Source organism: Emys orbicularis, chromosome 1, assembly GCF_028017835.1.
Source record: "Emys orbicularis isolate rEmyOrb1 chromosome 1, rEmyOrb1.hap1, whole genome shotgun sequence".
Classification (NCBI taxonomy): Eukaryota; Metazoa; Chordata; order Testudines; family Emydidae; genus Emys; species Emys orbicularis.
This window is the reverse complement of record NC_088683.1, coordinates 108741535-108768788: the sequence shown is the minus strand read 5'-3', so window position 1 is coordinate 108768788 and position 27254 is coordinate 108741535. Positions and strand designations below refer to the sequence as shown.

The 27254-nt window shown below is 42.0% G+C and overlaps 1 protein-coding gene across 5 annotated transcripts in view; it reads left to right on the top strand.

The window, feature by feature from the left end:
- Positions 1-27254, top strand: part of BRAF (B-Raf proto-oncogene, serine/threonine kinase) — a 119423-nt gene that overhangs the window by 52553 nt on the left and 39616 nt on the right. For all 5 annotated transcript variants that reach the window (XM_065397596.1, XM_065397595.1, XM_065397593.1 and 2 more), the window contains 4 exons: positions 15934-16037; positions 19257-19359; positions 22145-22293; positions 23778-23897. In XM_065397596.1, the coding sequence (XP_065253668.1) occupies positions 15934-16037; positions 19257-19359; positions 22145-22293; positions 23778-23897 (476 nt within the window). The remainder of the gene's footprint in view (positions 1-15933; positions 16038-19256; positions 19360-22144; positions 22294-23777; positions 23898-27254) is intronic.

Below are 27254 nucleotides of genomic sequence, written 5' to 3'. Positions count from 1 at the left end.
CTAACTAGCCCAAGTAACAATACTATAGCATAGGCAGGGTGGCATGGACTAGTGACCAGAGTTTAAGCCATCTGGGGAGCCAGAGTATGTACATGGGTTGCTAGGCCATGCCACCACATCTACCCTACTGTTACCCATGCTAGCTAGATTAAAGCTAGAATGGGTATACCTGTGTGTGCTACAGTCACACCTTCACTTGAGCTATAGACATACCTTTAGAGTGACCCATCAGATGGTTAACGTGTGTGCATGTTAAAGCTGAATATTTGCTTACTGAAGTTTTGTATTATGCTGCTGGGAAGGTTAAGGTGTGTTGGGCTGGAGGATGAAGAAGATTCCTTTTGGAAAAAAAGGAGTCAGTCACCATCGGTGGAAATATGCTGTATGGTTAAGAGATGTCCGGTAATTTAGCGGATTTTTGCTTTTATCATTTTGCGTTGGGGGGGTTTCGCACTTAACTAAACTTAATCCCTTTCAGATAGATTTTGTTTATGGAATATACACTGTGCCTCTTCTAATTCATGCCATCAATTTCTTCCAACTCTGTCCACCTCCATTCTAACACCTATAGCCCTTGAGGGATCCATTCCTGGGGCCTGGAAACTTTACCAGACAACTTGGCCTGATCCATTAGTCAGTGAAGACAGTGGAAGGACTCCCGCTGACTTCAGTGGTAGACACTTAGGGACAGATCAACATTCCTAGCCTCAGAATGAAATGAAACACATAAGGCCCTATTGTCAAAGCCAACTGCTTCCCCCTCCTCCTGCCAACCTCAAGCTGCTGGAAATGGGTGAGGCTGCTACATTTCGAACCAGCAGTGGTGTCTCCGAAACTTACTTGAGACCTCCAATTCCCCCCCCACTCCCCATTGCTTTTAGTCTGAATTTGAAGTCTGTCTCCTTTGCCCCACCCTCCTTTGGCTACTGGAAGGGGAAGGAACAATTTTTCTCACTCCATTTCCGCCTTTTATTCCTCCTTTTAGTCTCTTGGCTTCTGCAAGGGTACTTGGATGTCTAAGTTCTATCTTTCCCATGTTGCTACATGGTTCTCTCTAACAAGTAGCTCCAGTGCCTCCTGCCCTTGCTGCTGCCCATAGTTTTCACTCTTTTCTGCTTGGGAAAAATTTATGAGAATCAGAGTCACTTGGACTGTCTATCTGCAGATTTAAGACAGGACTACCTCCATTTACATTGTTTGGAAAATTTTCTTCAACTGTAAGGAATAGAAACTTTTTTTATAATGAAAGCTTAGATTTTGCAGACCATATGTTGGTACAGAAAAGCTTTCTGTTCATCACAGATTAGTGTGGTTTCTCATGCTCTGTGTATAAAGATGTTATGGTACTTGTTGAAGATGATCTGCGTAGTAATCATTGCACATTTACACCCATAAAACCTTAAACACACCGCCATTTTGTGTGTATATAAATATCATGGGTTTCTGTATTTAAAATAACACCAGTTAATCACAACAACAAAGGCAATGCAATATATACAAAATACCAGGCAACATGGGACTGTTTCCTAGACTTTTCTTTTATCCCCAAGGCATTTAGGAATTCCAGAAACTAAATAGGAGTGTGAGCGCTGTTCTGCATAGGGACAACAGTGCTTGTTACTCAGAGTTCTGACTTTTGTCACATCTTTCTCTAAATTAGAACACCAGCCCTCTAATTACAGTAAAAGGACCATTTGATTTGCTCCTCTTTACATTTACACTCTTCCCTCGGGGTGTGAAAACTGGGAGAACCAGATCTTACTTTTTGCTAGTACCTAAGTGATTGACATAGGCTAATTTTATGCAGTACACAGTTGGATCCTTTCTGCTATTCTGTTCCTAAATTTATTTGAGCAAGCTTTAGGTAATTAAGTTATCCATAATATATTTGTCCTATTTTGCCTCTAGATTTGCTTATTGCTTTCTGCAATTTGTGTTATGAGTTTGATACGCCTCAAAGTTTGCAAACTATAACCATTGAGTTTCTACAGGCATTCAAGTAGTCCTACTGGTTTCACCTGTCAAGTGTGAGGAGCTCTTCCTTCTTGGAAGTTTCAGACAGTTGAATAAATTAGTTTCTTACCACTACTCACCTTCTTTTTGTCTGGCATAACCTAATGGGATTAATCCAATTACAACTACCCACACATTTATCAATCAAATATTGAAAATGGAGTCCTCGTGCAGTCTGTGGCAATGAAGACTTACAAAATGGACCTGAATACTGTTGGTTATAATTTACGTGATATGTATAATGTGAACATATTGGGTAAAACGAACCAGTAACTTCCAGGTAAACTTATTGATCTTACTGCACTAATCCTTCAGTAGATCTTATGCTGTCAATCTATCCAGGCTTCTCCTTAGTCCCTTAGGGGTTCCTGTGCTGCTTACACATTGGGCAATCCAGTTCTTCCATTGATAGTAGTTGCCCATTAGTTGTAATAATTCTTCCCAGGTGATGCCAGTTCATTCAATATCTTCTGTCACTGACTTCTGACAGTTCTTCCTTGGCCTTCCTCCCTTTTCCTGTCCTCCCTCGAGTACCCCATTCAATGCTTGCTTAACATGTTTCCCATTTTCCATATAGTGTAAATGTCCCAGCCACCTGAGACTTCTTTCTTTGATATTTTCTTTCCATAAAATGTGTAATATCTTCCTCAGCCATCTGTGATGGGCAGCCTCCACTCTCTCTTTTTGTTAGCCACGTCTCTACTCAGTACAGTAGCATGCTAAGTATAATCACATCATATAATCTGGCCTTTAGTTTGGTGTGGAGACCTCTGTATGAACAGATGTTGTTCATCCTTCTAAAAGTAGTGTTTGCTTTTCCTAATTTTGTATGAATATCTTTATCGTAGCCACCTTCAAATGTCATCACACTCCCCAGATAATAGAACTCTTCTACCTGTTCAATTTCTTTTCTGTGTTCACTCTTGCATCTATTGTGCAGTTTCTTACCTTCATAATCTTAGTTTTCTCTGTTTTTATTTTCAATCCAATTTTTGCTGCTTCCTGTTCTACCTCTGATGTAAGTGAAATCATTCCTTTCCACATTATACTTAGTACAGTAATGTCGGTAGCAAACTCAAGGTTGTGTAATTCATCTCTGCACACCCGTTGTACACCACCAACATGCCTTTTGTTACCCGCTTTATCACCCAGTCTATTGCTAACACAGAGGATTGGTATTAACATGCACTCTTGTCTAACTCCAGTCACAATATCGAACCATTCAGCCAGGCCTGTATCCAATCTGATTGCATGTCTGCTTCCATCATATAAACGCCTTATCATGTTGATCAGCTTGCCTGGTATCCCATAGCTTCTAGCCATGTTTCACAGGGTCTCTCTGTGGACACTATTGAATGTTTTCTTAAGGTTGATTAAGATGGGCTTTTGCCAAACAGTAGTATTTTTGATTATCTGTCAAAGAGTGAATATTTGTTCACAGCCTGATCTATCCGGATAATTGCTGCACAGGTTTGAGAGAAATGCCAATGCTAAGTTAGAAATAGAAGAGGGACCATTAACATCTGATGCAATTAAAACAGCTATCAAAGGCTACAAACAGGGGAAAGCCCCTGGGGTTGATAGAATTTAAGCAGAGGTACTAATGGTAGCAGGCAAAATTCTGATTGAGCAGCTTGCAAAACTCTTAAATGAAATATGGGTGAAAGCACAGGTGCCAAAAGACTGGAAAATGGTATCAGCGTGGCATTGCCAAAAAAGGGTGATCTTCATGCACGAACTGGAGAGGTACTGCTATCAACCCTGGGTAAAGTGATGGCTACCGTTAAGCCGAATAGAATGAAGAAGGCAGTGGATGGAATATTATGAGATTGCTGGATGACTAAACTCAAATAACTCGGAGTACGAATAAATGGTCATTTTTCATCATGGCAAAAGGTTAAGCGTGCGGTGCCTCAGTTCATCAATAAGACTTATTTAACATATTTTTAAAAAAAACGAGGAGTCCTTGTGGCACTTTAGTCTTGTTGTTTTTGCTGATACAGACTAACATGGCTACCACTCTGAAACCTGTTAACATATTTATTAATTTCTCAAAAGGAGCTGAGGAGTGAAGTGAAATTTATAGTTGCCACAAAATTTAGGTACTTCAGATCTGGGAAAGACTGTGAGGAAAGCACCTTGAGTGGGGCCTAACTGAGCTATGTGAATGGGTAATGTGAATGGCAGCTGAAATTCAGTGTTGTTAAATCCACAGTAATGCACACGGTAGGGAAAAATATGAATTACTCCTACCGTACTGAGATCTTACTAATGGTATTGGCTCACAAAATGGACCTAAGTATCATTGGGACAGCTGAATGAAGATCTGGAATATGTGCAGCTGTGCTTAAAAACAAAAAAACAACACCCCAAAACATAGCATGTTAGGTTGCAGAATGAATGACATGAAGACATGGCAGCTATCAGCAATCAGTTCCAGACGTGAGGGGCCTGTGGTGTGCTTTGCTCTTATAGGACTCTAACACCATTCTATTGTACTAAACTACTTCTGGTTTTTCCTACACCTTTGGCACCATAAAATATTCCCTTCTATTAAACAAATAACTGCTTCATGATGACCATGTGGAAGAACAGTCACTAGTAATTGATGCCACTATCTATAAATAGTTCAGAAGCATGATTAATGGAATGTTAAATCTTGAAAAGCAGATCAATTCTATTCAGCTTTGCTTTGGAAGAGGGTTTGTGTCACTGCAATGGAACAATTCCCCCATAATCTTTTTGTAAATATTGATGCTGTTTTAAGAATTTATTTTCTTAAACTACTGCTTTTGCTGGAGGTTAGAACATAAAGGCTGACCCCAAGATCCAATGGGGGAAAAGCTGCCTTCCTTCTAATTTTATGGAGGACATTTCTGTATGTTTCCTGTGTTTCACATAGTGTCCAAAACCCTTACTTTTTATTTTAACAGGGAGCAGTCAATTTTACCCTGCACCGCTGTTAACAGATGATTGGCTAAATGTCCTGTGAACAGCTCTGGATAAGAAATAAATGCCCAGTGATAGTCTGGATCTCAGATTTGGGGTTTTAGCAAGAAAACAGCTGAAAGTTTTGAAGGCAGAAGTAGTTACTTTAAGCAATACCTTTCCTCTCCCCCCACCTTCCCCAAAGACAAACACCTGGTCTAACATGAACTGAATTTTGTATGACTAATAAATGGTAGTGTCACACCATTTTACAAGAAAGAATCCATGGCTTTCCCATGTGTTGAGAATGCGGCAAGATATGACTTTCTAACAAGTACTTCCTAGTGATATTTCAAAATAGACTCCACCACTTATAATATCCCAGATATAACTAATTCCACAAGATGTGCGGTACTAAAATATATAAAATTTGACAAAACTGAGCTAACATTTTTCATACAATTTCATGAGAAATATAAATTTAGAAAAACAGGCCTTGTATTTAAAAATATCATAGAATCGTAGAAGATTAGGGTTGGAAGAGACCTCAGGAGGTCATCTAGTCCAACCCCCTGCTCAAAGCAGGACCAACCCCAACTAAATCATCCCAGCCAGGGCTTTGTCAAGCCGGGCCTTAAAAACCTCTAAGGGTGGAGATTCCACCACCTCCCTAGGTAACCCATTCCAGTGCTTCACCACCCTCCTAGTGAAATAGTTTTTCCTAATATCCAACCTAGAAACTCCCCCATGGCAACTAGAGACCATTGCTCCTTGTTCTGTCATCTGCCACCACTGAGAACAGCCGAGCTCCATCTTCTTTGGAACCCCCCTTCACGTAGTTGAAGGCTGCTATCAAATCCCCCCTCACTCTTTTCTTCTGCAGACTAAATAAGCCCAGTTCCCTCAGCCTTTCCTCATAAGTCATGTGTCCCAGCCCCCTAATCATTTCTGTTGCGCTCTGCTGGACTCTCCAATTTGTCCACATCCTTTCTGTAGTGGGGGGCCTAAAACTGGATGCAGTACTCCTACTAATGCAGCCCAATGTGCCATTAGCCTTCTTGGCAACAAGGGCATACTGTTGACTCATATCCACCTTCTCGTCCACTGTAATCCCCAGGTCCTTTTCTGCTGAATTGCCGCTTAGCCAGTCGGTCCCCAGCCTGTAGCAGTGCCTGGTATTCTTCCGTCCTAAGTGCAGGACTCTGTCGAGCACTTGTCCTTGTTGAACCTCATCAGATTTAGAAATAGTTTGAAATGACAAGATAGTTAGATCTCTGGTAAAAAAAATAAATAGCTAAACTGTGTGCACTTTTTTTCTACAGAACTTAAGGTCAACATTGACAACATAAAGTTAAATTGGGAAAAAGAAATGAGCCAGCAGCTCACTCCTGAGGATTGGAGGAAGAATGTACAGCTGACGGTGGCTGGCATTATAACTTCTCTCTCTTGGAGTGAATACCAGTAGAAATTTTGATTCTTCTTGGAGTCTTGGTCCTTATTGTATTCTACCGAGGGCTATGTGCATGCACCATGTGCCCGGAGCTGGAGCTCTTGAAAGTAGTACTGTTCGGCGGTCCACATATGTGTCCTGTGCTGCTTCGTGGTCTCACCCGAGGTGATAAAGGGCACAGGGGGTTGCCAGCGTCTCCAGTTCCTTCTCACCGCTGCATGGACTGAGTTGGAGCTTCTACTCCTCTCGTCCTTGTAACACACTTTCCAAAACTTTTCAGAACTATCCTTAGTACTGTTCGTAGTTCAGATTTGTTATTCTGGAATTTTTTGTTTTGTTTTGTTTTCTGTTAAATTTTTCCTTTTCGTACCTGATTTAGGACTTGGCTTTGGTGGTGCTTCCCACCAAACCGCCCCCCTCACCCCTCAGTACCTGGGCCTGAGTACTGGATTATGCCGAAGATGCAGGGGCTCTAAACCTGTGCGTACTGCCCTTGCTTGTTTTCCATCAGTGACGAGCACCAAAGCTGTTTGTGCTGCGTGGGGGAAGCCCACATCGTGTCTGGGTGCAGTATCTGCCTTTCCTTTCCTGCCCATACTTGGGAGAACTGGACTCTCCACCTCAGGAAACACCTTATGGAAGCTGCCATGGGACTGGCATTGGATCCTGGCCAGGGAACCCCCCCGTACATCAGCCTGAACAGGTGAAGAGCACCCCCTACCGCGGAGCCTCCATCAGACTCCGTGAATACCCATGCTAAGGACCCTGCATTGGGGCCGAACCAAGGAAGCATGCCCATAAGCATGGCAGTAAGTCTTCCTCCAAGTCTAAGAAGGACTCTGCACCATCCATGGGTTCTGTCCACAAAGGAACCACACATTCTAAGTCTCACAAGACCGAGAAATGGTTGCACCAATTGCCAGATCCACCGGTACCGACTATGGACCCGTCGACTCCGCCAATATTCCGAGAACCTTTGGTCTCCAGAGAGACACAGTTCCCGATACTGACTCCTTCAACAGAACGGATACCATTGACCCCCGGGAGACTCGGAAGCACCTCGGGTTCCCACGAGTTATTCACACTAGAGGGACTACGGTCTCCATGACCCTCAATCTGATCAACAGGTCAAAGGGACCCTTCTCCCGCTATGTTCCTGCTGCATTCCGTTCTGGTGGTTCTGACTGCGCAGCCATTTGGTGGGGTTTCTGACTCCTCTGATTCAGACGATACGGCTGTCCAACATGGTCCACCGCTCCCATTCTGGAAGCACGAGTGCCAGAAGGCTCTGATGGCACTGTGGCAGTTCCCCACCTTGCCTTAACTGCAGAGTTGGTTGCCGGTACCGTGGTCAGAGGCTATGCAACAGCAGGGTAAATCGAGCTGGCCATACTGCAGCTTGTGGCCCCCATACTCAACCTCCGAACGATCCCACTTAGATTGGGAGGACTCCCCCACGTCACCATCACAACTCTTGTTAGGTAGGTCAAATTATTCAGCCCTGATAGCCAAATATGATTTTGTTAACTTTGGGCGATTGGCTGAGTTCACAGACAAGCTACACTTGCAAGATCGCAACCAATTCCAGGCAGTTTTGCAGGAAGGCAAGTTATTTGCCAGGTTAATGGTACAGGCTGCAGTGGACTCCGCAGACACGGCTTCCCATGTCCTGGCAATGGGGATTTTCTGGAGGAGGGAATCCTGGTAACACTCCTTTGGCTTCTCAGGGAGGTGCAAAACATTACAGAAGATTTCCCATTCGACAAATTGCATCTCTTCAATCAGAAGATCTCTCGGTATCTTCAAGGTCTCTTGGTATCTTCACACCAGCACTCAAGAGGAAATTCTACCACCTGCCCCAATCATATTGTTAAAGGGTCCCACAGCTATACCACTAATGCACCTATGAGCCTCCTCAAAAGCACCCTAATCAACCTATGTCAACTACCCAGCCATCAACGCAACACATCCAAACATCACATAAGCGGTTTTTCTGAGTGTCTTTAGAGAGCGGTCAACCACTCCGTACAACATGGAAAGCTATAACAATGGACAGTGGATCCTAGATATCATCCAGAGTGGCTACATCATAGAGTTTACAGCGACACCCCCATCTTGCCCTCTTCCTCGGTCCACATGCATAGAATACCCATGTGACGATCTCCGCCAACTTGAGGACGACTCCCTATTGCAGAGGGGAGCTGTGGAGCTAATCCCAGACTCCTTTCAGGGAACAGGGCTCTATTCGAGCTACTTCCTAGTCCCCACAAAGATTGGAGGATGGAGACCGATATTGGATCTCCGATGCCTCAACTGCTTGATTTTCCAAACCAAGATTTTGCATCGTCATGCTCGCACCAATCAATCCCTCATTAGAAAAAGGCATGTGGTTTACGGATCTCCATATGCAAGATGCCTACTTCCATAACAATATACACCCGACACACAGAAAGTTCCTGAGGTTGGGGTGGGATGGGGCTTCGGCATCTTCGATACAGGGTCCTACTGTTTGGACTCACCACTGTCCCACGAGTAGTCAGAAAAGTTTTCTCGGTGGTGGCAGCCCATCTCAGACATCAAGGAATCCTCGTTTTTCCATATCTGAATGACTGATAGCAGGATGGTCCAAACAAGAGGCCCAGAATCAACATCCCAACTGCTTCTACTCCTCTCCTCCTTGGGAGTCAACGTAAACATCGAAAAATCAACTTTAAACCCTACACAATCCTTGGAGTTCATAGAAGCTTGCATAGACGCGACTTCCACCCGAGCTTATCTACCAAGGGAAAGATTCCAGACAACGAGGGAACTAATCATTTTTTGGTGTCTTCCAACCCTTTGGTTTTGGCCAAAATCTGCCTCTGTCTTGGGACACATGGCGGCCTGCACATATGTCATGGCCTTCAACTCTGGCTAGAAAGGGTCTACTCCCCCATGCATCAACCCATGCACACTCTGCTCCACATGCCACCAGAAGTTCTCTCCTCTCTCCAATGGTGAATGAACCTGTTACAAGTCTGCTCGGGGATGACCTTCCTTCCATTCTCGCTCACTGTGACTACCATAACGGACGCATTCCTCATGGGCTGGGGTGACCGCATGACACAAGGCACCTGGACAACACGAGAGGCCAAGATGTACATAAACATATTGTAACTCCAGGCAGTACGCAATGCTTGCCAGGTGTTCCTACCAGCTATCTAGAACCGATATGTTCTTGTCATGTCAGACACCACCACCACAGTCTTCTACATAAACAAGGGGGGACAAGATCCTGAGCCTTCTGTGTGTGTGAAAGCTAGACACTTTTGAGAATGGCGCGTCGCACACCATATTCTTTTGATAGCAGCTTACCTACTGGAACATGATTGCCGATGTCCTCAGCAGAAACTTTGCAACTGACCATGAATGGGAGTTGCAGGACTCTGTAATGGCCGGGGAACCCCGGTGAGGGATCTTTTCGTATCCCACAGCAATACCAAATGCACCCAATGTTGTTCAAGGGGAGGATTTGAAACTCAATCACAGGGGGACGCCCGAGTCCTCGATTGGTCGGATCTGACAGATTTTGCCTCCCCACCTTTTACCCCTCCTACCACAAGTGATCCACAAGATCAGATAGGAGAAAGCAACAGCCATCCTGATTTCCCCCTAATGGCCTTGCCAATTTTGGCTCCCGGTTCTCCTCTGTATGTCGAACAACCCTCCACTGACGCTTTGGACGTTCCTGGAGCTACTGACCCAACACAACAGCAGACTCAGACACCCCAACCTGCACACTCTTCATCTGATGGCTTGGTTTTTGGATGGACACCTCCACTAGCGCAGGAATGCTCACTGGCAGTGCAAGATGTCCTCTGAAGCAGCAGGAAGGAGTCCACAAGACTCTCGTATCGAGCCAAATGGATGCGTTTCACTGCCTAGGCTACCCAGAAGGGCCTTGTCCCTGAAGTGGTGGACATCCCACTACTCTTGGATATTTCCTTTATCTGAGGGACTGGCCCTCAGTTCCATTAAGGTGCATGCAGATACCCTTAGTGCTTTTCACCTGCCAGTGGACGGCCATTCAATCTTTACCCAGCCATTAACTGTGTGGTTCTGGAAGGGCCTTCTGCGAAAATACCCTCCCATTCAGCCTATCGCCCCCCAATGGGACCTTAACCTAGTCCTCACCTTGTTGATGTCCGCCCCCTTCAAATCTATGACCTCATGTTCACTAGCTCTCCTTTCCATGAAAGTAATTTTGCTCGTCACCATTACATCAGCAAGGAGGGATGGTGAACTGGGAGCCATGATGGTTAACCTCCCCTTCACCCTTTCCATATAGACCAGGACTCTTTACAATTTCACCCCAAGTTCCTATCCAAGGTGGTTTCCCAATTCTACCTCAATAAACCCATACATTTACCTACCTTCTTCCCCAAGCCTTACGCCTCAAATGACTAAAGAAGGTTCACTCATTAGATGTTCAAAGGGCATTGGCTTTTTATCTTGATCGGACAAAGCCCTTTCAGAAATGTCCTCGACTTTTCATTGCCATAGCAATGAAAGGGCAAGCCATTTCCACCCAGAGACTCTCCAGTTGGGTCTCAGGGTTCATTACGTGCTGCTATCAGTTATCGGGACGATCCCCGCCTGAAGGGATTCAGGCCTATTCCATGAGAGTGCAAGCATTAACTATAGCTGTACTCCACAAAGTGCCCTTCGCAGACATATGCAAGGCATCCACGTGGAGTTTGGTACGCACCTTTTCCACACACTACACTGTAATGTATGATTCGTTCAGAGGAGAAGTCCTCCATTCCACAGTCTCCTTGCACAATCCTCCCACATAGGCATTGCTTGTTAATCACCCTCTCTGGAATTCAATAGGGACCATCACTCAAAGAAGAAAATGAAGTTCTTACCTGTAACTGAAGATGTGTGGTCCCGATCTGTATTCCAAACTCTCACTCCTTCCCCTCTGCTCCGGATTCAACAGCTCTGCAGTAGAGAAGGACCCGGACATGCCAGCGGCCCACTGCATCCTTTATTGCCTCAGGGGAGACCACAAGGTGGCACAGGGCACATGCGCAGACCACCGAACAGTACTGCTTTCAAAAGCTTCGGCTCTGGGCACATGGTGCATGCACATAACCCTCAGTGGAATACAGATAGGGTCCATGCATCTCGAAGAATCTCCCGTTACAGGTAAGTAACCTCATTTTACTTTTGGCATGCCAGTCTTGCAAACAAAATTGACACAGTTCATAGTAAAATACTAAAAGGATACCATGGTGTGTGTCATGGCCTGCCCCTTCCTGGGGCCAGGCCTTGTTCAACACCAGTGGCTCTAGGACACTAACCCTCAGCTTCCTCTCAGGATGCTTGCCTGTGAATATTGGGCGATCCTGGCTGCTTCTCCTAACTCTACTTCCAGGGCCATGTAGATTTCTTCAAAACTACTATGTCTCTGACTTCTGGGTTTGAAAAACCACTGAACTTTTATTTAACCTGATTAAACATAAAAGAAACATACCAATAGCTTTCAGTAACCCTTTTGTTTCTTACTCCGAGGGAAAACCTAATCTTATAAGAGCCCTGCGGTGCTTCCCTTCCTGATTGCTGCCTATTTGTCTGATCTCCTCTCTGATCCTGTTCCCTCTCCTCATGAGCCAACCAAAGACTCTTCAAATTCAAAGCCCCCAAAGTATCAAATGAGCAGTTTGGATGAAGCTTCCATCCAAGAGTCCATGTCTCTGTGCACTCAGTAGCATATGTTTTTGCCTTCATCCAGCAAAACAACCCATCATACAGTTTCGCTTAACAGCATGGAACCAGCTTTCTATCTCCTGGGAATGTCCCAAAGTGAAAGGTCTGATGTTAGAAAATTGATGCAAGAGTTATTTCAGGGATATAGCCCCATATCCTCTTATTACAGTGTTACTGGAATTTAACACAGATTTACTGAAATAAAGCATTTCGAGACACCTGCTTAGATCCTTGTGACTGCGGTTAATAAATGTATTTCAGCCATATGGTTGGAAATACGCATATCCACTTTGCAAATATTTGATAAGAACAAAAGAACTGAGAAATGGAACAATTGATTGTCTAAATAGATTAATTTGAACTACAGCCCTGATTCAGGAAGGTTTTTAAGCACAAGTAATCCTGTTCATTTCATTGGGACTACTTACATCCTCAAAGCTAGGCACATGGCTAAATACTTTCCTGAATGTTTGATGAAAAGTGCATCAAATGGGTTAAACTGAGTCATTTGTTAAAAATGATGTAACTTACTTTTTTTTTAAGTACTTAATGCAGCTCACAATCTACACAGCCTTAGCTCTGCAGTGTTCCCTTACAATATATATTCAACACCCTCTCCTACAGCTTATGTAAGAAAATAATTTGTCCCAGCAATTCTATTTATCCTTGATTAAAAAATATTAGCTGAGGCTGAGAAGGAGAACTGGCCTGTTAAATTTCTCTTCTGGTTTTACTCAAGATTGTCTCAAACTGCATGTTGGGAAGAGTGCATATAAGTAACTTAGATTCAGAAAAAATAAATCACTAGACTTCTGGAAATAATACAAACATGAGCAATGTGCAGCCTGAGTTTATAAGAAATAAATATTGCCAAACTAACTTAGTTTATTTTTATATAATTACAGAATAAATGGATAAGAAGGGAAAGTGGTAGATATGTGAATTTTAATAAAGCATTTTATGTAGTCTCATTGAATCCAAAATCAAAATTTAGTTCTGCCTATCTTGGATAGGAATATAAGGGTATGGATTAGAGCTGGTCTGAAACTTTCCAGTGAGCAGTTTTCTGTCAGAAAGGTTTGATTTGATGGAATTGAAACATTCTGTGGGAACATGCCAAATCATTCAAAAATTTTAATGGAAACCAGCCAGGTTTCCTCCAGCCAACTGGCTCCCAGTCCTGTTCCCCCCACCTCCCTTTCCTCAGTGGCTCCCAGTCCCAGCCTCCCCTACCTCCTCACCCAACTCTCCCAGTATCCTTGCCAGACCAGACCCAGTCTCCCTCCTCCAAATCCCAGTCACAGTTTCTTTCCCTCCCTCCATCCCCCCCAGTCCTACTAAACTTGTCCCAATCTACCCCTTCCCTCGTCCCCTCTGCACTTAAGTCAGCTGGCTTCCTCCTCCACACTGTCTAGGTGCCACCAGGGGATCATTGAGAGCACAGGATAGACAGGCACAAGCTCCCTGTTCCCAGACCAGAACAGCTATTATGGGTAAAGCCTTCTGAACCCCCTGGGCTGGAGCATGCTCATTTGCTCTATGGGGATGGTGCATGCACAATCTGGTCAGCATGAGAAGCTGGAAGGGGATGGAGCATGCTCAGTGAGGATAGAATTTTTGGAGATTTTAGGTATTAAGCTCTAGTAAATCTTTAGTGAGCATGTGCGAACTGTGATTTTTTTCAAAGGCTTATAACTTGGCCAAATTTGGGTGAGTTTTCACAGGGATGGCAAAAGGCACAGCCCTGACATAAAGGCCACCCCCTGCCAAATTTCAAGTCCCTGGTCCAATGCTAGAGCATTTCAAAGAAAAAGTCTCAATTTTTTAAAACATGGGCATAATGTATTTTTCCCTAGCTGCCCTCTTGGAAATGGTTAACCCATTTTGGTTGAAATTTTCCAATCAAAATCAGCATGAGGCAGATACCTAGCAAGGAAAATTTCAACCCAAATAGTTAAAGTTTAGCAGTGTTATAAGCACTTGAACTCAGGGTCTTATAATGGGAAGTGTTGGACAACCTTAATAATAGGCTGTGCTACCAGTCCCACCTGTAACAATTTGGCTAAGTAACAAGTACATGGGGGCGGAGGGGCGGGAGAACATAATTCTACAAATAATTGAAGGGTGGGGTGTAAACACTATAGAGGCGGAGGTTGGAGAAATGGTGTATTTTGGAATAATGGAGTGGATTTATGGAAGGGAAGGTCTAGGCTGTATAGCGAGAGAAACTTTGACACACATTTGTCTGTAAAATAGTTTCTACAAAAGAAGTACTGGAAGCCCCATTTCTTTGAACTTTTAAAAATAGACTAGATAAAATGTACTGTAAGGAGCAATTGTACATTGACAGGGAGAGGGACCATGACCAAAAAGGTCACTTCCATTTCTTTCTTCTAGGAGAGCATACACGTAGAGTCATAGAAATGCAATAAGTAGTGTAACCTCAGTAAAGTGGCATTCACAAGGACACTTGAAAGAGGATTGTCATTGTTATCTTTAAGTAGGAGACACAGGCTTCTATCTACATTTAGAATTTTTAAATGTTAGCTGCTCAACTGAGCCGTGATCAAAAGTCCTTTAAAGTCTATGGAAAGACTTCTATTGACTTCAGTGGACTTTCGATCGGGCCCCTGATAAGCTGTAAATAATTACATTTCATGTGGTCTGACTGGCTTTTTGGTTAGTTAAGGCTGAGGAGTTTCCTAGCATGGAATGGGCTCATTACAGAAAAAATAAAATACTAGGGATGAGCAGAAGGGAAAGTACTGGTGTATATACCAGTTCAGTAAATAGCACCAGAAGTATTGAAATGGTAGTGTTTGATATGTTTAGTCACCCTAATATATCTTACCCTTTTTTTTGATTGCTTAAGGAACACTGTCAATTAAAAATCACAGTTTGCTCTTAAAAAAAAAAAAAAAAAGCTTTACTACTGTTACAGGAAACACCTAAGATCACTGAAGAGATTAAAGGAAAAATTATATTAGAGAACTGTATAGTTTGTGCACTTCACAATACTTTGTGTTTGGTCAGTTTTAATCTGTTTCCTTTGTATTCAACTACTCCTCTTTGCTCATGGGGGTCAAACAGCAAAAGGGGAAAGAAAAATATTCTTTACAAATAGGAAAATGTGTCTGTAGAATCACAAATATTGGCGGGGGCCTCAAGGACAGATGTGTTACCAGACAGCACTATTAATTCTTTTTTTCTCTTTTTAAATTGACTAGATTTGAAGTTGGTATTTTCCATTTAAGAGATCTGTATCTTATTTCAATATTTATCGTAATGAATTTTATAAACTTGTGGCAAGTAGTCCAGTACAAGCTAGTTCATCCAAGCCTATTGCCTGTTTATTTTTAGTTCCAAATGACACATCACTCCACTTAATTGCAGTACAAGCTCTTCAAAATTATCATATGTATAAATAGCTTTTAGTTACCTATCTCTCTGCCATCTCTGTTGCAAAATGTATAAGGATAGAAGGTCACCCAGGGTCAACTCAAGTTTTCTCTCTCAAATGTCATTAGAAATTTAGGTGGCATGCATGTCCAGCTGAGCTGGGTTTGATATGGAATTCATAATGGTGTGGTTTGTATGCAGTTTACATAATGTCCACAATGTGCAAAGTACTTTGAGAAATTATTATTTAGGATTCTATGAAGTGCTGTAAAAATGAAAATTGTGGCGCTTTTTGTATACTTTTTAGGGACTGGAACATTAGTTTGCTTCAACCATGAGAATGAATTGTAATCTCTTCCTCTAATGCTTATGTCTTATATTTGACCTTGCAGGTTCCAGCAAGATGTGGGGTGACAGTCCGGGACAGTCTAAAGAAAGCTCTGATGATGAGGGGTCTTATCCCAGAATGCTGTGCTGTTTACAGAATACAAGATGGGTATGGTTTATGTGGGTGTGGTTTTTTTACGCTATCAGGGTTCTTTCTAGGAGTATACCAGCATGGGCCAATTCCATTCAACACTGTGAAGGTAAAGATCAATCTCACTAAATTCAGAATGAACTATTTAGTTTGTGCTAAAATGGTTTGGGCCAACACAAAATATGGGGTGATAGCCACAAAACCGTGCTTAAAAGGCTATGACATATGAAAAGTTTATGGGGAAATCTCTAATAGAATGCAACAGGCTGTTATCCCTGAGGTCTGTTTTAGCTGCAAAACTATGTGAAAATATCTAGTTTTAAACTATGAAGTAGGGTTGTTTTGAATTTTTAACTTTTATTTGGTTTTACCTGAAGTGGGTTTCAAAGTAAAGATTTGTTAGACACAGGATTTACATGAAAAGCTCTTAAAATCAGTTTCCATCCTTAAACTTCTAATTAAAATCCTACCATTCCCCCAAATTAGTAAACCCTCTGAAAGTCTGTTATGGGGACAAATTAGAGAGACAAAGTAGGGGAAGTAATATGTTTTATTGGACCAACTTCTGTTGGAGAGAGAGAGACAAGCTTTTGAGTTTCACAGAGCTCTTCCTCAGGTCTGGGAAAGGTACTCAGGGTGTCACAGCTTAAATAAAAGGTTGAATAGATAGTTTAGCATAAGTAGTTAGCACATGTTCTAAGGGCCATTCAAGGTGAGTATGTGCTAACTACTTATGCTAAACTATCTGTTCGACCTTGTATTTAGTGACAGGTTTCAGAGTAGCAGCCCTGTTAGTCTGTATCCACAAAAAGAACAGGAGTACTTGTGGCACCTTAGAGACTAACAAATGTATTTGAGCATAAGCTTTCGTGGGCTACAGCCCACTTCTTCGGATGCATAGAATGGAACATATATTGAGGAGATATATATACACATACAGAGAGCATGAAAAGGTGGGAGTTGTCTTACCAACTCTGAGAGGCCAATTAAGTAAGAGGAAAAAAATCTTTTGAAGTGATAATCAAGATAGCCCAGTACAGACGGTTTGATAAGAAGTGTGAGAGTACTTACATGGGGAGATAGTTTGTAATGGCTCAGCCATTCCCAGTCTCTATTTAAGCCTAAATTGATCCTATCTAATTTGCATATCAATTCCAGCTCAGCAATTTCTCGTTGGAGTCTGTTTTTGAAGCTTTTTTGTTGCAAAATTGCCACCCGCAGGTCTGTCATTGAATGACCAGACAAGTTAAAGTGTTCTCCTACTGGTTTTTGAATGTTATGATTCCTGATGTCAGATTTGTGTCCATTAATTCTTTTGCGTAGAGACTGTCCGGTTTGGCCAATGTACATGGCAGAGGGGCATTGCTGGCACATGATGGCATATATCACATTGGTAGATGTGCAGGTGAACGAGCCCCTGATGGTATGGCTGATGTGATTAGGTCCTATGATGATGTCGCTTGAATAGATATGTGGGCAGAGTTGGCATCGGGCTTTGTTGCAAGGATAGGTTCCTGGGTCAGTGTTTTTGTTCAGTGATGTGTGGTTGCTGGTGAGTATTTGCTTCAGGTTGGGGGGTTGTCTGTAAGCGAGGACAGGTCTGTCTCCGAAGACCTGTGAGAGTGAGGGATCATCTTTCAGGATAGGTTGTAGATCTTCGATGATGCGCTGGAGAGGTTTTAGTTGGGGGCTGAAGGTGACAGCTAGTGGTGTTCTGTTTTTTTCTTTGTTGGGCCTGTCTTGTAGGAGGTGACTTCTGGGTACTCGTCTGGCTCTGTCAATCTGTTTTTTCACTTCAGCAGGTGGGTATTGTAGTTTTAAGAATGCTTGATAGAGATCTTGTAGGTGCTTGTCTCTGTCTGAGGGATTGGAGCAAATGTATCTTAGAGCTTGGCTGTAGACAATGGATCGTGTGGTGTGTCCTGGATGGAAGCTGGAGGCATGTAGGTAAGTATAGCGGTCAGTAGGCTTCCGGGATAGGGTGGTATTTATGTGACCATCGCTTATTAGCACAGTAGTGTCCAGGAAATGGACCGCTTGTGTGGATTAATCTAGGCTGAGGTTGATGGTGGGATGGAAATTATTGAAATCATAGTGGAATTCCTCAAGGGCTTCTTTTCCATGGGTCCAGATGATGAAGATGTCATCAATGTAGCGTAAGTAGAGATGGGGCGTTAGGGGACAAGAGCTAAGGAAGCGTTGTTCTAAGTCAGCCATGAAAATGTTGGCATACTGTGGGGCCATGCGGGTACCCATAGCAGTGCCGCTGACTTGAAGGTATATATTGTCCCCAAATGTGAAATAGCTGTGGGTGGCAACAGAAAAGCTTCAAAAACATACTCCAACGAGAAACTGCTGAGCTGGAATTGATATGCAAATTAGATACAATCAACTTAGGTTTAAACAGAGACTGGGAATGGCTGAGCCATTACAAACATTGAATCTATCTCCCCATGTAAGTATTCTCACACTTCTTATCAAACTGTCTGTACTGGGCTATCTTGATTATCACTTCAAAAGTTTTTTTTCTCTTACTTAATTGGCCTCTCAGAGTTGGTAAGACAACTCCCACCTTTCATGCTCTCTGTATGTGTATATATATCTCCTCAATATATGTTCCATTCTATGCATCCGAAGAAGTGGGCTGTAGCCCACGAAAGCTTATGCTCAAATAAATTTGTTAGTCTCTAAGGTGCCACAAGTACTCCTGTTCTTGTATTTAGTTGTGACCTATGAGTACATTTCCAAGACCTGAAGAAGAGCTCTCTGTGGCTTGAAAACTTTTCTCTCCCACCAACAGAAGTTGGTCCAACAAAAGATATTACCTCACCTCCCTTGTCTCTCTAATATCCTGGGACTGACACGGATACAACAACACTGTATACAACATGGGGACAAATTGTCACACAAGCACTCTTTTTCTTTGAATGGATAGAAAAGTATCTGTCAGTTTTGGACCCAAAGGACCAGCCATTCTCTGCAGTTGTAGATCTTTGCTGAAGCTGGTTTGAAGAAAAGAGTGCATCTCTTTACCCTGCTGTTTGTCCAAGAGTGATGCAATTATTTGGGGGTAAACTCAGATTAATTTCTTGCCATTTAAATTTCTAATAGTGGAAGACTGGATAGCAAACCTCCCACAATACCACTATCCTCTCGATAACAACTTTTCACTTCTTTAGCATAATGTTTGCAAAGGTTTGCAGGTTGGTAACCATAAAGGGCTTGTTTACACTTCAGAGAGAAGAAGCCCATTGGCTGGGACACTGACATTTCCTGGCTCACAGGAGAGGAGTTGCACGTGGAAGTCTTGGAGAATGTGCCGCTTACCACACACAATTTTGTACGTACTTTGTATTATGAACTGTCTAAAATGTTCACTAGAGTTGAATCTACTTTTGAACATTTTAAATCAAAATAACTTTGTTTTTGAACAAACATTTGTATCTGTAGTGGGGAAGGTTGTTGCATAAGAGGTTTTTAATCCAACAGACTCAGATGAACTAAATCTTATTGCAGTTGAGATAATTGACATTAAAATAAACACAACTTGACTTTCCTTAACATTTTAAATCACCACTGCATTGCAGAGTGGTAATAAAAATCCACTATTTTTGTATGGTTGTATTTATAAAATGTGTTCTGTGCTTCCCTGCTGACTCTGCAGCAGCAATTAACTAATGAACCATATTCCGAGAGCAATACTGACATCATCAGTGATGCCGGTGCACAAATATGTTTTGACTCGATGAGGTGCTACATGAGTGGAAACTGTTTAACAGAAGCCCTCTGGATCATTCTAGGTCCATACACAGACCTGGAAATAACATTTACCACATGGGAAAGGGCAAAATCTAAATGAAAGCTATTTTATTTTTAGGCTTAGGGTGTATTATACAAACAGTGGACCGTTAAATGAATGCATAAAAGCCATTATAAAAATTTCTGGACAGCATCCTTTAAAACTTTTGATTGTTACTTGTAGGAAATCTTGCTTGTGTTACTTTTAGGCTAGTTGTGTTTTTAAGGTGGGGAACCAAAATAGAACACAAGTTTTGTGCCTTGTAGTTTGGCTCTGTAGTGTAGCTTTTTCTTTTTTACAATTGCAAACATTTCCAGGTTTTACTAAACAAAATTATAAATAAGTTGGGTAGAATTTGATTTTTTTTTTTTTTTTTTTATAATTGTGATGGATAACATCGATGTTTATTTTTGCACAGAAAGAGGTTAAGTCTGGAACATTTCTGGTAATTAAAAAGAGCTCTTTCTCTGGAACTCAGAAGGATGATGTCCCTCAGGATATTAGTACAACCAGCCAGCAGTCTGCTCTATGCCACGTAGTCCTGTTGTCCACACTGTATGATAGGTGGCAAACCTCATTCACACTGTGGCCAGGAAATAAACCTTATGCAACATTTAAGTGTTGGCAATGGATGTTTCAACCCTTACGTTCAATTGTCCTTCTAAAATGGAATGAACAGAAGTTAGGTTTACTGAGACCTGAAATGCGGGCCAGCTCTTCCATTGGACCAGAATACGCTACTAGAGCCAAGGAAGGCTTAGTATCAGAGGGGTAACACAGCTGTATCCACAAAAACAACGAGGAGTCCGGTGGCACCTTAAAGACTAACCGATTTATTTGGGCATAAGCTTTTGTGGGTAAAAGGCCCTACTTCTTCAGATGCAGGGAGTGAAAATTACAGATACAGGCATAAATATACTGGCACATGAAGAGAAGGGAGTTACCTTACAAGTGGAGATCCAGTGTTGACAAGGCCAGTTCAGTCAGGGTGGATGTGGTCCACTCCCAATAATTGATGAGGAGGTGCCAATACCAAGAGAGGGAAAATTTGCTTTTGTAGTGAACCAGCCGCTCCCAGTCCCTATTCAAGCCCAAATTGATGGTGTTAAGTTTGATAAAAATTTAAGTTGTAGGAAATTATGGGAGCTTTCATGAGTGGGGTCGGTCAGACAATAATTATTTAATGGTAGTAGATGTTGAGATTCAAAAAGTTAAAGCTTTGACTGTTAAAACACATTGTCAATATCACATGTCAAACTATACAAGGTAAATATCCTTAAATCAAACTCTAATAAGTTCTCAAGCAGCATTTTTCTTACTTTGCCTGTCTGTAAATTGAGATAATTATTAATGGAAATATTTTTTCATTGGTTTTATGTGTGCGGTGACATTGACATTTACTGACATTTACCGATAAAAATCTAAACCCTCCAAGTCTAATTATAAACCATTTGAATGTTCCCAATCCTCTGATTTTGAAGAAGGGGGTTATCTGATAAAGATAAACAAACAAAACCCTCTAAAACAGGCCTTCTCTCAAATCCACTATTTACAAGGTGTTTTGGAACGTTCTGTTTAAATATCTTTGAGTTGTTTTCTCCTTCAACTATATATATATTTTTATATATATTTTATAATTTAAATGCCTGCAAGAGTCATATCTTTGAAATAGGGGTGCTTCTTTTACAGTTCTGACACAGGGATACTTTTGACTTTGCTTCACAGTCCTGTGGCCATTGTCTTCACTGCTCATGGAGTGATGCACATTAATTCGGATGGTGGGAATCTCAGGGGCACTTAGAGGCTAAAGATCAAAATGTTCAAACTTGGATGTTAAAGTTAGCCACTTTAAATCCATATTTAGGCAGCTAAATAAAGCAATCTGATTACCAAAGGTGCCAAATGCTTCTGTGCTCCTACTGAAGTATGGTTATGCGCACCTCTGAAAATCTAGCTACTTCTATCTAGATGCTTAAGTATGGATTTGGGTGACTAACTAGGCACCAAATTTTGAAAACTTTGTCCTAAATTCTTATTCCATTTTTATTACTCAGTATACTTTGTATAGTATTTATATTAGTCTGATAAGAAGTTGAGAGGATGCCATAATGCTTTATAACTAAGATTACATCAAATGTAAGATCTTTATGTGTTTAAAATAATACTCTTTGCTTATTGTGTATAAAAGTATGTTTCCAAGATCAAAAAAGAGAGTTGTAGGTATTTTTTTCAGGGCAAGATGACAGTAATATCTTAGTGGAAACATAGAGCCCTGTCAGATTACAAAAGTATCTAACTATCTAACTGTTTGTTTTCAACACTACAGGTACGAAAGACATTCTTCACTTTAGCATTCTGTGACTTTTGTCGAAAGCTGCTTTTCCAGGGATTCCGATGCCAGACTTGTGGTTATAAATTTCACCAGCGCTGTAGTACAGAGGTGCCACTGATGTGTGTTAATTATGACCAGCTTGAGTAAGTAATCAAAACTTCTGTGTTCTTTAATTCAGACTTTTGTTGAGTTTCTTTACATGACACAAGAACTAGTTGACAGTTGTAACTTTAAAAGTCAAGAGAAGTGTCTGAGAAAATACAATAGTGAAGCTGTTTCAGTGAGAGTATGTAGTTCTTATTTTCTCAGTGCTGTTTCAGATAACCAGTTCAAGTTTTCTGTTTGTACTGTGAAACTCTTTCTTAGAAGATGAATAGGAGGGCTGAAATCTTGATTCAGCAAGACAAACTTTGCACTGGTCACATATGTTATTATCCAGTCAAAAAAAATTCCTTATGAGGAGAATGATAGTGCCTCACTTAAATGTGTTTAGATGCAGGTGGTCAGCTACAGTTAATTTGGTCTCAAATAACATTGGACTTTCTTGATCAATTAGACGAAGTTGACATTTGTTTTACTGCAGGCTTGGTTGAAAAATAAAACCCACTGGTGGTTTTTATATACCTGGGTAAAAAGTATCAAGCAGAATCAAGAAAAGTGCAGAATGTTTCAATATGCATTTGTTCTTGAACTTTTATACTCAATTTGTTCTGTACCAGGACTCCTAACCAAGGTTTCTGCTCAATCTGTAGTGATCTTAGTACCTATCAGTTACAACAGGGCCAAGTAAAACCATTTAAAAAGACTTCCCCAGTGGGGAAAGCTTCCAAATGTTTTTCAAATAAAGTTTTACTTCCAGCTTGCATTCATCACAATTCCTCTGGCCTCTTCTAGATGATGAACTAAGGCTACGTCTTCACTACGGGGGGGGAGAGGGGGTGTTGATTTAAGATACGCAAATTCAGCTACGCAAATAGCGTAGCTGAATTCGACGTATCGCAGCCAACTTACCCCGCTGTAAGGACTGTGGCAAAATCGACCTCCGCGGCTTCCCGTCGACAGCGCTTACTCCCACCTCTGCTGGTGGAGTAAGAGCGTCGATTCTGGGATCGATTGTTGCGTCCCGACGAGACGCGATAATTCGATCCCCGAGAGGTCGATTTCTACCCGCCGATTCAGGCGGGTAGTATAGACCTAGCCTAAGAGTTGTGGATGCAGTTGTTTTATCCTAGTCATAGCCCCATTTGAAAGTCCCTTTTTAATATTATACTACCACCGTCCATATAAGGTTACATCACAGTCTTCTTTATAAATTACTGTGATTTAACACGAAGGTATAAGTTGCCTGCTTTTACACTACTTAGAAACTAGGTTTTTACAATTTCTAGCACTCAAAGGTCAAAATAACTTTAGACAAAATAGTGTTCAAGGCACTAACTCTTGCTCCCTTGCAGTTAACTAACAACTTGTGAAAATGTACAGGGTAGTCTGCCAGTGCATTCTCTATTCTAAAATTTAGAATTTGATACGTGACTTTTTTTTTCTTCTGTGCATATTATGTTGTGAACCTTCTGGGTTTTGCACAAGTTAGGTTTGTTTTTGTTTTGTTTTTGTTCTTGCCTCACAGTTTGCTGTTTGTCTCCAAGTTCTTTGAACACCACCCAATATCGCAGGAGGAGGCCTCCTTAGGAGAGACCACCCAAGCATCTGGATCGTACTCCTCAGTGCCCCCATCAGATTCTATTGGGTAGGACCTTACTCCTGCTGCTTAATGACTTGACATTTTAGTACTGTTTGCCTTGATGTATTCAGAATACTGCTTCAGAGCCTCTTCGCTCACCTGCGTAATTAGGTCCCCATCCTGCTAATACTCACACATGTGCTCAACTTTAAGTTCACCAGTAGTACCACTGATTTCAATGGGAACTAGTCACATGTTTAAAGTGAAGCATATGCATAAATGTTTGCAGGATAGGGACCTTAGTTGTACTTTTTTGCCTATAGTGGTAATGTAGGCCTGGTCTAAACTGGAAAGTTTTTTGATATATCTTTAGGTTTTTTCAGTATAAATTGCTTTGCATCCACACACAAGTTCTCTCTTTTTGCTTTATTTTGCATCTTATCCAGCTGTAAATAATTTGCTTTGAAGCAACATAACTTTATTTCAGAGTGAGTTATGGAAGTGTATGGTTTGTATGGACACATCTCCATTTCAGATGAACAACATTGCTTCAGGTAGTCCTCCCACTACCATCCCTACCTGCACATTACTTCACATCTACATTGGCCTGCCTGGCTACCTGTGCTTTGGGGTCCTCTTGACTGGATGTCCCCCCTCTGTTTAAACACTGACATATATCCATATCCATCTGTTTGCGATGCCAGCTTGTGATAAATTCACACACACCAAATCCTTTCAAGCCACCGTGCTCTGTACTTCTGCATGTTCCCATCAGGGAATGCTGTACTGCCTTGCCCTGTGGAGAGAAGAATATGTTTACTCTCATCTGTCCAGTAATCACCGGAATGCCAAGATTCACCAGCAGCTAGCAGAGCAAATGCAGGAGAAGGGGTACTCCTGGGACACGAGCCAGTGCTGTGCCAAAGCAAGCAGCTGATTCAGAATTACTAAAGATGCTAAAGATAAAAACAAGACCTCCGTTAATGCTCCCATCACATATGTATGCTTTGAAGAGCTGGACTGGATTTTTGCCCAAGAGGCCACCACAGAACCCCGGTATATGTTGACAGCTGAGCCATGGTCCGTAATAAAACAGACACACCTTTGGAAACTACACAGGCAACCATGGACACCTGACCAGGAGGGATTTCCCCTGTGCAGCCAAGATCTCTTTAACAGAGACCCAGCTTGACACACCCCCAGGGACCCTGCCAGAGAGCTAGAGTGAGAATGCTGCAGAGGGATCTCATCCAGTAAGTACTGAGTGCTGTATTACTATTATCCATCCCGTTAGTGCCTGCTAAGGGGGATTTGGAAACCTTTCTTCTGGGTGCTGGCTGTGCGATGCCATGTCTAGTGGATGTTGCTATAACGATGGCAGACGTGTCCATCTCTTTGCAGCACCTTTACTCCTTGGCTTACTCAGCTTTTCTCTGGTCCCAACAGCATGGAAGCTGGAAACACAAGCTGAAAATACAAATTGTTAAAAGTAGCTTTTCTCCCCATGCAAAATATTTAATCCCACGCCCATAGACCAAAACACACCACACCACCTCTTCCCCATGCTGCTTGATGTTAAATTTCTCTATCCCTCAACCACCTCTGCCCCCACCTACTACCACCCATATGGCACTACACAACGTGGTGACTAGATAGCAGAGAGAAAAATGTAAAAACAAATTGCTTCCAATGTAGGGAAAGAAAAAGCAAGAAGTAGTAGAAAATTCATGTAAGACCATAGTTTAGTCATTGCCTTGAGCTTTTTCATATATGTGAAGGTAAACAAGATAAATTGACCACTAGAGGTTCTTTTAGGCATTTCATATTACATAGACTTGAAGGCATATGTGGTGGCAGGCATTATAAAAGGCATATAAGCTTTTCACAAAGCACTCATTTATTGCAGTACATTGCATTGGTAAAGCCAGTACAGGACATGCATCACAGCTGCAAAATTCTGTTTATTTTGTAGTGTGCTTTATGCTGATCAGATGGTTTAGAATTAGAAATAAGACTTTTAAGCAAAGATAGTGATATAGTTTGACACACACATTACAAGATATTGCTGCCTTCCCAGAGAGACTCATGTAGGTAATGCTTCACTCCCGCAACAGTTCAGTGACCAATAACAAATAACGATGCTACATATCTTCCTGGTTGTCCTTTGCTTTCTGAACATGCCTCAGAGTAATACCCACCAATGTAAGGGCAGGCTGCAGGGTTCTGCAAACAATTAGCCTGTCTCATGGGAACACACATGCCTTCCATTCCCCCATCCCCAGACAAGCAAACACACATACACAAAATGTAAGGATAGTTTTAATTTAAAGGGTGCTACTACACCATATTTCAGGGAACCTCACTAGAGGGCAAATAATGTCAAAAAAGTATTATATCCAAGCGTACCCCAGGCTGGGAAGAACTCAAGGGAATGGAATTCCAAAATTGAGAAAATTTGGAGAGAAGTAACATTTTGTCATTTTTGGCATGGTGGCTATTATATTGGTATAGTAACTATGTGTATGGTTTCTCTGTTCTCCTAGTCTGTGGCATGGCACAGCCCACATCGAATGGGGTGTTACCAATAGCTGAGTTCCTGGCAATCCTCTAAGGGTAGAGAGAGAAAATAAAGAAGATGTTTGGTGACCTCATGAATGAGTCCCAGCAGAGGGCAAAAAACCCAGGGAACGGAGCGAAAGATGTGTGCTGCAGGATAGGAATGAGAGAGAGGACAACAGAGCATATGCTGAGGAGTTGTCAAGAGAGCACATGGACTGACTGACCAGAGAAAGGGACATGTTGGACATGATGCAGAAGGAGACAAGTTTGCTGGAGAACAGTGTTACGCTATATTCCTGTGTAACACTCTAACCTAATCCTGCGCTGCCGCCTATTAAGATCACAGTGTACTAGGAGCCCCCTTTCATTCCCCAACTGCAAGAGAGAGACAGTTCCCCACCCCATTCAACCCCCAAGACAAGGAGAGAACGCCAGCGATCCCCACCTACACATTTTTGAGTCCCTATCTTAAGAAACATATATTCCCTCTATACCTTTTAGTGCAAATTTAAAAAGAATTTTCTTATGTGTTAAATCAATAGTTTTGTTTACCATTGCACTTGTATCAATGAAGTTTTTCAGCCAGCTCTTCCTACCAATATGCATTCCTAATAAAGTTAATTCACAAACTGTATACATTACTTTGTATTCATTTCATTCAGTACATTACGTGTATTTTCCTCACCTGCACCCTGCTCTGAAATAGCACATTGCACCTGTGACCTAGTTCCCTGGACCACAGGGACATTTGGTTGAGGTATCCTTTCCGGCTATTCATAGTGTTCCAAAAGTCTCTCTACTGTCCATTTAGCCACACCAAACTGGTTAGCTACTGACTGGTACAATTGGAGGTGGTGACCTTCC